Source organism: Danio rerio, chromosome 1 (assembly GCF_052040795.2).
Source record: "Danio rerio strain M-AB ecotype USA chromosome 1, GRCz13ab, whole genome shotgun sequence".
NCBI classification, from domain to species: Eukaryota; Metazoa; Chordata; class Actinopteri; order Cypriniformes; family Danionidae; genus Danio; species Danio rerio.
Genome location: NC_141021.1, coordinates 40,790,885 through 40,804,844, shown reverse-complemented (window position 1 = coordinate 40,804,844; position 13,960 = coordinate 40,790,885). Strand labels below are relative to the sequence as shown.

The 13,960-nt window shown below is 34.3% G+C and overlaps 1 protein-coding gene across 3 annotated transcripts in view; it reads left to right on the top strand.

The window, feature by feature from the left end:
- Positions 1–13,960, top strand: part of glra3 (glycine receptor, alpha 3) — a 108,727-nt gene that overhangs the window by 68,396 nt on the left and 26,371 nt on the right. For 2 of the 3 annotated variants that reach the window (XM_087235087.1, NM_152965.1), the window contains 2 exon segments: positions 1,456–1,538; positions 4,971–5,108. In XM_087235087.1, the coding sequence (XP_087091213.1) occupies positions 1,456–1,538; positions 4,971–5,108 (221 nt within the window). 3 annotated transcript variants of the gene reach the window in all.

Sequence of the window (13,960 nt, the reverse complement as noted above, 5' to 3'; positions counted from 1 at the left end):
GAAAAACACTTTGGTTTTGAAAATAGCAGTCTTCATGTGGAAAGGGCCTAAATTGGCTATAGTATATGAGAGTGTGTTAAAGAAAAAGTTTATTGGTGTTTCCCAGCTCTGAGGGTTGCGTGAGTACTGGCATACTTCAAACAAAGTTATTTTTCATTGTTCTTTCAGGGAAAAAAAGGAGTTTAAGGAATGATATGCTGTATTTGAGCGACTGTACATTTGTACCAGCTCTGCTACTCAAGCTGTTTATTCCCTTTTGTTGTTCTTGTTTTTTTTTTTTTCCTTTTCTGAAATCAGTGAATATGAGATATGAATCAATTGCACGTCAAAGACAGCGTAGACCCAGTGCATGCCCACCAATTGCATAATTAGTAATGGTAGTTCAAAGGTGTTTGGGAGCCAAAACAAACTTATCCAAAAGCTCACTTTGGTGTGCAGTTTTAAACTGCCGAAAAAAACACAAAATGAATTTCGCTTCAGACAGATTTTGTTCGAAATGGCAAAATTTAAGTTTGTTGATTGATTTTGTATCACCCACCCATAAAACATATGCCAGAGTTATTGTTTCATTCAACTGTGCCGATCCCCGTTAAAGCAAGGACTAAGGTGAAGGAAAGTGAGGGAGAATCTCAGTCAAATATTGTCCTGTGCTAACAAAGTATACATTAGCTTATTTACTCAGATGCATAAGTCTCAATAAAACATTTAAAAAGTACCCTTATGCATGTTTTTTCATGTTCAGTGCGACATAAAAGAAACTAACATTGCTAAACTACAGGGTGGGCCATTTACACCTTAATAAAATGGGAATGGTTGGTGATTTTAATGTCCTGTTTGCGGCACATTAGTATATGTGAGGAGGCAAACTTTTCAGGATGGGTGATGAGCATGGTGGCCGTTTTGAAGTTGGCCATCTTGGATCCAACTTTTGTTTTTTCAATAGGAAGAGGGTCATTTGACACATTAAACTTACTGGGAATTTCACAAGAAAAACAATGGTGTGCTTGATTTTAACGTAACTTTATTCTTTCATGAGTTATTTACAAGTGTCTGACCACTTATAAAATGTGTTCAATGTGCTGTCTATTGTGTTGGATTGTCAATGCAACCCTCTTCTCCCACTCTTCACACACTGATAGCAACACCGCAGGAGAAATGTCAGCACAGGCTTCCAGTATCCGTAGTTTCTGGTGCTGCACATCCAGTAAAGTTCTTGGATCTTGAAATGTTTGCCCTCTCACATATACTAATGTGCCACAGACAGGACATTAATATCACCAACCATCCCCATTTTTATTAAGGTGTATCCATATAAATGGCCCCTCCCTATAGTTGAGATTTGATGAGATGAATTAAATATAATAAGGGATTAAATAGGGACTGAAACAAAATGAGAAACAAAAGGTGTGTATATACAATAACATCTATTACGTCATTTTCCCATTGGATTTTTAGATTGACTCTGACGCTCTCATGTCCGATGGATCTGAAGAATTTCCCCATGGATGTGCAGACGTGCATAATGCAGCTGGAGAGTTGTGAGTAATCTCGTATGACCTCTTCTCATCAGGAGCTTGTTATGTAACTCCCCCCAGCCCTCGTTCACAGTTCTGCGGAAAGCAGACACTCATTTGATAATGTAGCTTCAGCATGAGGTCAGTAGCAGATTTGATGTGAAGCATGTTTGGCATTAGCATTCACCTGGTAGAGTTGTGCTAAAATTATGGGTAGGGAGGACCCTGAAGACATTCAACATGTCGCCTTAAAATATCCTCATAGAAAAATCTTGTACTATCTCTAGACAGTAACTTGAGGACACATAGGTCGGACGTTCTTTCTACAGTCTAAGTGCCTTGTATCTGGTTAAAGATTAGTGAAGCTAGTGGTCAAAGTGTTCAGCAAATCATTCAAAGAGCTTTCTGTGGACTGGAAAACATGCCACCGCTCCCTCGATCTTTCCCATGATGATTGCTCTGAGCTGGGGTTGAGGCTTTTTAACGAAAGGCCTCATGTCATGGGGAATATGTCTTTATAACTACATATTTTAGAGTGGCCATGTTCTTGTTGCAAAAAAAGAAAAAAAAAAGAAAAAAAAGAGTTGCTTATTGAGAGGTTTAATGTTACATTATTTCTAACAGAAAATTGTCTCTGCTGGAAGTTTGATCATTCAGTAGATAAGAAATGTGTATAAAGGTGCAAAAGTTTATCTGTTAATTAACAGTTGTCTGTAGCTTGCAATTCATGTTTTACATTTATTTAGGCTTTCATTTTGCATTATAGGAAGTTTGGACCTGGTCTTCATTACTGTTTTAAAAAAAGTGTAATAAAGTGAGTTGTACTGACATTCTTAGAATTTTTATAAAACTTGAGGCATTTTTGGCATTTAAGGTTAATGAAGCAGGTCATCAGACCACTGTGGTTCATTCTGTATAGTCAATATGAAAAAAGCCTTAAGGGGCAAATAATATTGACCCCCAAAATGACAATAAATATATAAATGTTGGTTTATTTAAATAAAATAAATAATTTTTTTTCTTAGATGGGCTACCAAACAAACCACACATCCCGTAACTTACCTAATTAAGTTGTCTAGTTAATTCAATTAACCTATTTAAGCCCTTAAACTGCATTTTTAGCTGAATTTTAATATCTTGCAAAATAACTGGTAAAATATTATTAAATATTAATATATCATGTAAAAATAAATTGATTAAAACATTTATTATTAAAAATGTTGTTAGTATCTTTATATGATATATGATATATAAAAATAACCATATACTGTATAAAACATTCATTTCACAAAGCTAATAAATTGTAATCTGCAATATTTTCAAAAAAAAATTTGAAGCAGAGATTTAAGTCATATAATGCAATTCAAAGCCTAAATAAGCAAAAAAAAAAAAAAAAAAAACACCTGCGAAACAAGCTACGGGCAACTGTTAAAGATATTGTTTTCCAGGTAAGAATAGAATAGAATAGAATAGAATAGAATAGAATAGAATAGAATAGAATAGAATAGAATAGAATAGAATAGAATAGAACAGAACAGAACAAGCAGGTTCACCTTCCCTCTGGTAAAGTGGCACCATCAAGAGAAGCACAAGTGACACTAGAAACAGAGATAATTATATCCACCATTTCAACATCACACCATACATTTTCCGCTGCATTTGCAGCCCTGAGGATATTGTGCTGGTGAACTGCTTAATGCTTTGTGATATGATTTGTCTTCATGTTAAAGCTTTGTGCCTTTTCATTATGAACTGCAGTTACAGTAGCTTGTTTCATGTCTGTATGTGCACAGTATGAGTTCAAATATACAGTTCAGCAATTGATAGGCAAGAAAAGTAAGCCAGTATATTTTTACAATCTTTGTATTAAAATTCACTTTAGTGTCGCAGTGATCTTAAAATCTAAACTCTTATTTTGAAGTGACTGTCTGTCAAAAATTGACTTTTCAGACAGTTTCTTGTTAAACTTTGCATCTTTAGAATATACAGTAGACATTAAACCATCAGAACTGAAACGAATAGTACAGATCCCAGTATAGTACCAGAATAGTACAGCACAAAAAATCTACAATGTTTATACACACACACACACACACATACATACATACATACATACATACATACATACATATATATATATATATATATATATATATATATATATATATATATATATATATATATATATATATATATATATATATATACACACACACAGTTGAAGTCAGAATTATTAGCCCCCCCCCACTCTGAATTATTAGCGCCCCTGTTTATTTTTTTCCCCCAATTTCTGTTTAATGGAGGGAAGATTGTTTCAGCACATTTCGAAGCATAATAGTTTTAAGAACTCATGTCATTCATTGCCATGATGACAGTAAATAATATTTTACTAGATATTTTTCAAGACACTTCTATACAGCTTAAAGTAACATTTAAAGGCTTAACTAGGTTAATAAGGTGAACTAGGCAGGTTATGGTAATTAGGCAAGTTATTGTATAACGATGGTTTGTTCTGTACACTATCAAAAAAAAAAAAAACAATTAGCTTAAAGGGGCTAATAAATTTGTCCCAAAAATGTTATTAATATTTATTATATTATATTATATTATATTATATTATATTATATTATATTATATTATATTATATTATAATATATTATATTATTAAATATTATCAGACTTAGTGTGAAAATGTCCTTGCTCTGTTAAACATCATTTGGGAAATATTTAAAAAAGAAGAAAAAATTATCTTGGGGGCTAATAATTCTGACTTCAACTGTGTATATATATATATATATATATATATATATATATATATATATATATATATATATATATATATATATATATATATATATATATATATATATATATATATATATATATGTAATGCCAATAACTGTGTACTAATACAAATGTCATTGCTTAGTACAATAGTAAATTTAATTATGCTTTATTGCAAACTCCTATAGTTGTAATTAAGGCTAAAAGCGTTTGAGGTTAGGTCAAAATGACAGTTTACCCTAAAATAAAAATTCTCTCACTAATATTCTTCTACATTTTTATGACTTCCTTTCTTCTTTTAAACACAAAACAATGTAATATTATTACTTACTATGGAGATCAATGGCATTTTTTTCCTACATTACTCTTTAGTATATCTTGCTTTTTGGGTACAAAAAAAAAACTAAACTCAAACAATTGGAATAACAAACATTTTTTAATGATTAGAGAGAACACTAGTTAAAGATATAACTGCAGACTTTAATTACAGTTACTTTTTAAATATAGTTACAGATGTCAAGAATATTCTTTGAAGATTGGTGAAAATGTTTACTTTAATGTTAAATTCTAACAGTTGAGTTATTTTCAGAATGGCTATAATTTCACAACATTTTCCATTCCATTACTACCAATACTGAAAAATCTAAATGTTTATCTTGCTCTTTCATCTAGTTGGTTACACAATGAATGACCTGATCTTTGAGTGGCAAGAAAAGGGACCTGTGCAGGTGGCTGATGGACTGACCCTTCCACAGTTCATCCTCAAAGACGAGTCTGATTTGAGATACTGCACCAAGCACTACAACACAGGTAATTTCCAAAGCATGCCATTCAACAACATGTAAACAATTAATGGTTCTACTACATATACTCAGACACTTGCTTCAGTGATGTTTCTTATAAATGCAAATTAAATGTAGATGATTTCATGCAATAATTCACAAACCCTTATGCATAGCACCATTTACGTTATTCAAGTATATGAGGGTGTCACAACCTGTTCACATTGGCATCTGGAAAATTTGGCAAGCTTTGACCATGTGACAGATCACCATACAAATTATACTGTGCAGTTCAGGGTTTTTTCTACATTTTTGCTGTACTAAGCATGACTATACATAATAAAATTTCATTTGATTGTTCTTCTTTTAAACATGGAAAAAAAAATAATAAATTGGGGGTTGAAACTAAGGAGTTAATAACTACTTCTTTAGTGGGATAGAAGACAACAGAGGTGGGACCAAGTCATTGTTTGGCAAGTCACAAGTAAGTCTCAATTCATTGCCCTCAAGTCCCGAGTCAAGTCCCGAGTCAAGACAGGCAAGTCCCGAGTCAAGTCCCGAGTCAAGACAGGCAAGTCCCGAGTCAAGTCCCAAGTCAAAGGCAACAAGTCTCAAGTCAAGTCCAAAGTCCTATAGTTTGATTTTCGAGTCTTTTCGAGTCTTTTTAACAGAAAAATAAAATGTAAACAGATTATGTATGGCTGTAAGATCTGTATTTATTAAACAAACCTTTTTTTAATGAAAGAACATTGCTTAGATATATAAAGATACAAATGTAATTTTCTGAAAAAGTGCTAAACAGTGCTGCGTCTCGTCTACACAGCCTATTGCACAAGAATGAGTTCCACCAAAAAAAAAAAGAGTCCATTTTGCCTCACATCACACAGAAATTGCAGGTCTACTGCTGTCTAGTTCATTAAGTTTAGTTGTGCTATGTCTTCAGTGATCAACTTGTGATTAACTAAAACTACATAAACAACCTCAATGAGGCAGCAGTAGACCAACAACTCCTGTATGCTGCAAAGTAAAATTGAGTGAAATTGGTATTTTGTCAATTGAATCTCGTGTGTGCTAAAGACCTGGAGATGCAAATCTGTCTAGCAGCAATGTAAAATGGTAGCACATATTCTAAATGAAGTAGGCTACTTCATACAAACATTAACGTTGTTTTCTTCACATAACAATGAGGAACTTTGCTCTCTACCTTGTGTGATGCTCGTGCACCGATTTCCTCTGTGGACAAAACTGCTTGAGAGCTCTCAAATATACACTGATCACGCGCAAATTTTCTCGCTCTCAAATATGCACTGCTCACACACACATTTTCCTGCGCGCTCTCAGAGATTATATATAGAATTTGTGTCTTGTGTTTCCTCTTCCTTTTGTGCTTTTTGATATGATTTATATTGAGGCACTATTTATTAACAATAACCAAAATACTAAAATAGACTTACATATTAAATTTTTTATCTAATAAACCACAACATTTTGGCTGTATGTTTTATGATGAGATATTTCCAGTTTCAAACACTTAAAGACACAGAGAATAGAGGTTGGATGTAAAGAATGCATTTTGTTTTACAAACATTTATTAAACATCCAAAAGGTTCACCTTACTAATCAAATAAAAAACATTTAAACAAAAATATAACAAACGCAAGCAGAAATGTAACTGTGATAAAAATAAGGAAAAACTTGATTTGGCATTATAGCCTACTATACTATTCACTCTTTAAATAAATCTCACTATCAATCCCATTTTATCATGGCAACTAAAATAAAGTGAACTAGTCTCTGCTGTCTTCCACATTATTGATGAGATTGTGGAGGACATTTTCCATGTCATCCTCTTCATTTTGAGGAAAAGCTGTTCCACAGGGCCCCTGAACACATCTATTGGCATGGACAGGGTTTTGAACAGTACTGTAGTAAAATACTTCAATTAATCTGTTGGGGTAATATTATAGTTGCTATGGTAACACAAGTGTAATATAAACAAATGACCCAGTGCTGTAGTTTTTTACAATATAGGGTATATTATACTACAATTCACCACACTTTACTGTAGTAAAACTACACTCTGTATTTCATTTTATCAGTTCACTATTCTTAATACTACAGTATGCTGAAGCATTCATTAACAACTTGTAAATAATACTAGGCTTAAACATAGGCAGTATACCCAACTCTCAAAAACACTAGTATTTATTATACAATTTACCTTAACCTCATAGTTTTTCGTGTATTGTTACTAAATAGTGTAGCAATATATAAACCATATCAACATTCTGGAATAATCAATTTACCAGGAGGATCTCTGGAGAGCAAAAGCAGGAAAGGTATGAAGCGCCAGTGTGGACAAAACTCAAGCAAACGCAGAGAGACTGAATACGCGCGTGAGAGACCAGCCAATCAGATTGAAGTACCTGCCCACTGGTGAAAGTAATGTCAGAGCCAATCAGATTTTTCTTTCTTTTCATAAAGAACGGGGTTTGAATCCCACTTAGGCACTTGTAAACAATCATTTTAGTACATTTGGTCAAAAATCCCTACTGAGAAAAACAGCTTAAACCAGCCTAGGCTGGTTGGCTGGTTTTAGAGGGGTTTTGGCCATTTCCAGGCTGGTTTCTAGCCATTTCCAGCCTGGTCTTAGCTGGTCAGGCTGGAAGATGACCAGCTAAAACCAGCTATGTCTAGCTTAAACCAGGCTGGTCAAGCTGGTTTTAGCTGGATTTTGCTGGTCAGTTTCCAGCCTGACCAGCTAAGACCAGGCTGGAAATGGCTAGAAACCAGCCTGGAAATGGCCAAAACCCCTCTAAAACCAGCCTGGTCGACCAGCTAAAACCAGCTTACCAGCCTAGGCTGGTTTAAGCTGGATTTTTCTGCAGGGATATTGTTATGTTTAACCATTTATTAGAGCCACAAAGTATCTAAAACTTGTTTACATGTTTGAATAGCCAGTAAATGTGCTAAATAAATTAAAATAGAAATACCCACAGTGAAACAGTTATATAAATTTAAATATTAGTTTAAATACATCCATAGTGGTTTTAAATATCTTTTAATATGTAAAGTAGAGAAGTTCACATTCAACAAACTGAATAAAACAAGTCTTCGTTTTTAGTTTATTTAAAAACAATTACAAATTGAGTAATTCAACTCACAATTAAATTATCTCATTGAGTGATGGAATAATAAAGGTAAAACTTTAATTGAATGATCAGTCAAGTGTTTCCAAATGAAATCTGTTAAAATAAGAGTCCTACAAAACAGGAACAAAGACACTCATGAAACAAAATGTGATTGTTAATTGTATTTTATATTAGATGGTTGGTTTTAAGTACTTTAAAAATAGTGGATAATCCTTAAATATAGAGGGGGAAATACAGAAAAACAAACAAACAGAAATTCAACAATATAGATGCATTACATTACAATCTCGCAATAAAAAATTTAATTAAAAACCATATAGAGGACTAAAATATTGCTAAGAGGTAACATCAACAATAATAAAAATACCTTTAAGGTTTTAAAAAACTAAATAAAATTAATAGTATTAATCCAAAATATAAAAAATGTAACACTTTACAATAAGGTTGTATTAATTAATTAAGTTTATGTATGTACTAATGTGAACATACAATGAAAGCAGTTCATTACAGTACATACATTACATACATTATTTTATGCTTTAATTAATTAAAATAAAAATACAATTATTGGTTAATTCTTGTTAACTCACAGTGCATTAACATTAATGTTAACAAGCATAACTTTAAATTGTAATAATGCAATAGTAAATGTTAAACTATAATTAATAAAGGTTTAGAAGTATAGTTCATTATTAGTTCATGTTAGTACATAGATTAACTAAAGAAACCTTATTGCAAAATGTCACCAGAAAATAACTAAAAACTTTTTTTTACAGTTTTAAGAGCTTTAAAAATAAATTATATATCTAGTTAATTATGGCATGTAATTAATGTTACTACTAATTAAATAGTTAGAAAATACTGTCAGAGGATGGGCAAAACACAAAGATAAAACATAATATGCGCATTGACACAAACGACCAAGTGCAAAAACATAAATTACAACCATGTTCATTCATAATTATATGAAATAAATCACGAGAGGGTAAATTTGGTTTAAAAAAACTGAAGTATATTGACTTATGCACAACAGCAAAACAATGCTTTTGCACAACAGTAACACATTGCGAGTAGTAAAGTCTCTTACCTTTGACAGATGTTGTAAATCCGCTGAATAAAACAAAAGGAGCAGATGGAAGATGTGTTTTTTTCACTCTCCGAGTCAGAAGGAAAATGGCATCTTCAAATTTCCCGCTGGTGCAAAAACACGGAAGTGCGCCACAAAGCGCTAGTGGTCGAAAGTATGCGTGCATGCTCTCTGTCACACACACACACACACGCAGAGATTGAGCAGAGATTGAGCGTTCTGTCAACATACTTTTTATCTTTGGGCTTTTTATAGAAAGTAGCAAGTCTTTACAAGTCAATAGGCGCAAGTCCAAGTGAAAGTCCGAGTCATTTATGTTCAAGTCCAAGTCGAGTTGCAAGTCTTTTTATATTTTGTCAAGTCGAGTCTGAAGTCATCAAATTCATGACTCGAGTCTGACTCGAGTCCAAGTCACATGACTCGAGTCCACACCTCTGGTCAACAGAACAAACCATCGCTACACAATAACTTGCCTATTTACCTTAACCTGCCTATTTAACCTAATTAACCTAGTTAAGCCTTTAAATGTCACTTTAAGCTGTATAGGCGTGTCTTAAAAAATATCTAGTCAAATATTATATTATATTACAGTCATCATCGCAACGAAAAAATAAATCGGTTATTAGAAATGAGTTATTAAAACTATTATGTTTAGAAATGTGTTGGAAGAAAATCTCTCCGATAAATAGAAATTGTGGGAGAAAACAGAGATCTAATAATTCAGGGAGGCTAATAATTTTGACTTAAACTGTATATGTACTGTAGGCATTTTAACCAAGCATTTATGTTAAGTTAAAAACCACACATGGAGGTTAAAATGTGATTTTACAGTGGAACTGACAACACAGGCTTCAACAACATACATTTGACTGCAGTTTAGGTAAAATGAAAAATATGGGGGCAGTATTAGAACAAGAACATTTGTTTCTTTGTCAAATTTACTGGGACATGTTAGTCAACAAATTAGATATTTTCATGCAGTTTTTTGAAAAACAACAAATAAATACCACAGAACAACTCAAAGATAATTACGATTTGTAAATATCTATTTGCCTCATACAGTATACTGCATCTATTTCCATAAAGACAGATTTTCTGGCGTGGTCAGATTTCTCAGTAGCTCACTTTGTACATTGTTGTACTTGTGATGCCAATTACTCTGCTTCGGGTCCAGTGATTACAAATCCACAAAAGAGAAAAGTCTACTCACTTTGTTCGTGCGTTTGTTTTTTAAGACCACTAGTTTGGTTTAAGGAAGGATTTAGATCAGTGGTTTTGATCTGTATAACAATCCCTGCCATCTTGTTGAAATCTGCAAGTAGAATGAGTATATGAAATGTACAACTAAACATACCCCAAGTGTCTCATTTCATTTGCAAAAAATATAGATAGCACCCTCTAGTGGATCTGTCATCTAAAGCATGCATCAAAATGTACCAAGAGCAACATAATTTATCCTTCAGAAAAAAAAAAAAAGAAAAAAGAAAAAAAAAACATAGTCTGATGCATGCATTTCTAATGAGCCTGTCCTGTGAACTGTGAATATAGAATTTATTGATGGACAGATCAATTTTTGTGTTGTGCAATGCAATAGAGCATCTTGGGGTGAAAAAAAAAGTAAGAAAGACAAACTCATGGCAGTATGTATGGAGCAGTGTTTTCCAACCCTGTTCCAGGAGGCACACCAACAGTACATATTTTGGACATCTCCCTTATCTGACCCATGTTCTGATGAGCTGATTCAATAGGGAGAGGTTCAAAATGTGTACTGTTGGTGTGCCATTAGGAACAGGGTTGGAAAACACTGGTATAAAGGATGATTATCTGACAGAAAGTGTTCTGTAAATACAAAAATACTGCAGTTTTGGGAATAGTTTTTTGTTATTTTAGAATTATTGTAACTATGTTATTTGTGATACATGCAAAAGTCACATTTTCAATTAGCGCAATTCGAAGGATGATTGAAACACAGTTTGCGAGAAATAAAAGAGAATGAAAAAAGCAATCCAGCAGAATGCATTTGAAATCATGCTTCAATGAGATGCAGTGTTAAGGAGCAGCTTTATTAACTGATAACAGAAAAGGCTTGTTATGACAGATCTCTGTGTCTCAATTATGCAGCGAACGCCTGGCCTCAAAATTGCTGTCATATAAATATCAAGTGTGTGGAAAACACTTCAGTGAGGAAAGCCCTGTCAGTCAGTGTTTACTGCCTGAGATTTTCTTTTCGCTAATCATTTTATATAACTCATTCAATGTAGTGGACCATAAAGCAATCACAAAACTTAAATTTAGAAATCGTAATCTTCAACAAGCAGAATAACTGGACCAAACATTAAGCTGTAAGACTTCTGAGAACTACAGAGGATTTTTATTTTTAAAAACAGACAAAATCCGGCTGAGCAATGTCAATGTCAACAGTGACTGGAGCATTATAGTACATATATACTGTACACACCATCCCATCAAATCTATCTTTAGGAGATTAAGTTCTCAATACCCTGGTCAGATGTAATTGGATAAATCAGTAAGCCTTTTTATTTTGCCTTTCATATTTAAGCCTATGCATTACAGTGCTATCAGTTCATATACTGGAATTATCTGACACGCTCCCGAGTGAGTGACGAGGCGGTAATGACCTTTTTTCTCCCTGTGATTTTTTGCCTGAGAGCGACTATGTGACACTATGAATGACAGATGCTGGTGGGTCAAGGTCAGGCTGCCTTAAACAATTGTCCACAGTGAGTGATGACAAAATAAGAGAGAGATGTCCACCATATCAGACCTGAGAGGCAGGAGAAAATGGTAAACCGCGGTGGGGAAAAAGAAAGAGGATTAGAGAACGAATGGTCAGGCTCCCCTAGATTCAAAGGTCTCTTTTTTTATGTAAATCTCTTGACAGTTGATGATCGAATGATTCTATAGGGATCTACATGTCAGTCACGTTATTCCCTGGACTGTTTTAAAATTTCAGACTCAGTAATTGAATCAATATTGACTCATATATTAATATTGATCGTCTTGAAAGGTGAGCGTCCAAATAAAAGGTAAAACAATTACAAAACGCCACCCTGTCAATAGCTTTGAGAAGGGATTTCGATATACTCAATTGATTTATTTAATTCATGCAGAAGTAATTGTTTTGCTAAATAAAACATAGGTTGTATATTCCAAACTGCAAAAGTACATATAAATCAGACAAATGGTTTACAAAATGAATCCAGACAAATAAGCATTGGTAATACACATTTGGTAACAAACACGCATGTCTGTATGTGTGTGTGTGTGTGTGTGTGTGTGTGTGTGTGTGTGTTTGTGTTTAGCCTGAAACGAAAAGCTGTTGCACAACAACCTTTTTAGAAAAAGCAGCTTTTGAAGGCGACTTGGGAAACTGAGCTGTTGTGTTAATTTAACACTGCTTTATTCGGGCCAGGAGAGCGCATTGTGCTGATATGTTATAACGCATAAAAAAAAATCATAACAGACAAAACCACGTATGAAATCAGAGCTAACAAAATTACTTTTTTTTCTATTCCCCACAGTCTGTGGTTTAGCTTCTGGCTTCAACTATGCCTCACTTTTTTTTTTTTAAATCAGGGATCTTACACCTTTTTTTTTCTTTAGTTGCTATAAAACATGTGGTGAGAAATTAGAAATGAAGAATGAACCGTTATTTTTGTGGATGGATTGGACATACATTTGTAGAAGCTTTAATTTCAGGTGCAATAATTTTTGAGAAGTAAATATTTGTAAATAGTTACACAGTCACTGGCCATTTTCTTAGGTACACCCTAATAGGACCAGGTTGGACTCCCTTTTGCCTTCAGAACTTTTTTTAATCCTTTATGACAGGTTCAACAAGATACTAGAAATATTCCTCCGAAATTGTGATGATAGCATCACGCAATTGCTGCAGTTTTGTCGGCTGCACATCCATGATGCGAATCTTCGGGCATACTGACATTTGGTACAGTTGCCTTGAAGCGGGCCAAAGCGCGCTTGTCCCCCCTCTCGTCTCCCCCGACGGCCCGCACTCACATTACATTCTAGCCTGGGCACGCTTACGTCACCGATGATGCGCTGTTCAGTAAGCGCTCTCGCTCAGCACAGTGGAGATTTCTTTAGTTAAATCACTTTAGTCATTTGGGATGCAGTGACACGCAGTAAAATATTTCGCCAAACAGATCTGCCACTTTTGACATTCATAAACAATCATAAAGTCCTTGAGCAGTAGGAATTAGGAGGTTTGCTGAAGGTGCAGCTGTTGTGCAGTGATGGGTTTGCGTCTTTAATAAACTACGGCAGTTTGCGTTAATTGAACAGTAAGAATGATTAATAAATCCATATCAAACAGTCCCTTAAAAGTCACATCTCGCTTTGAGTTTCGGAGTCAGTCACGTTTTTCACTCACACAAAAGCGTACCGCGCCAAAGGCCAAGAGAATCGCACTCAGGCACACCTCTTCCAACCAGGCTAGGGCGGGCCGAGTGAACCGTGCCTGAGCCCGATTCGGAGCCCTCACACTTCTCAAACGATCTGGGAAACGGGCCTGGGCACGGTTCAGATAGCATAACGCAAGTAGGCCCTTCCATTCCACCACATCCCAAAGATGCTCTATTGGATTGAGCTCTGGTGACTGCG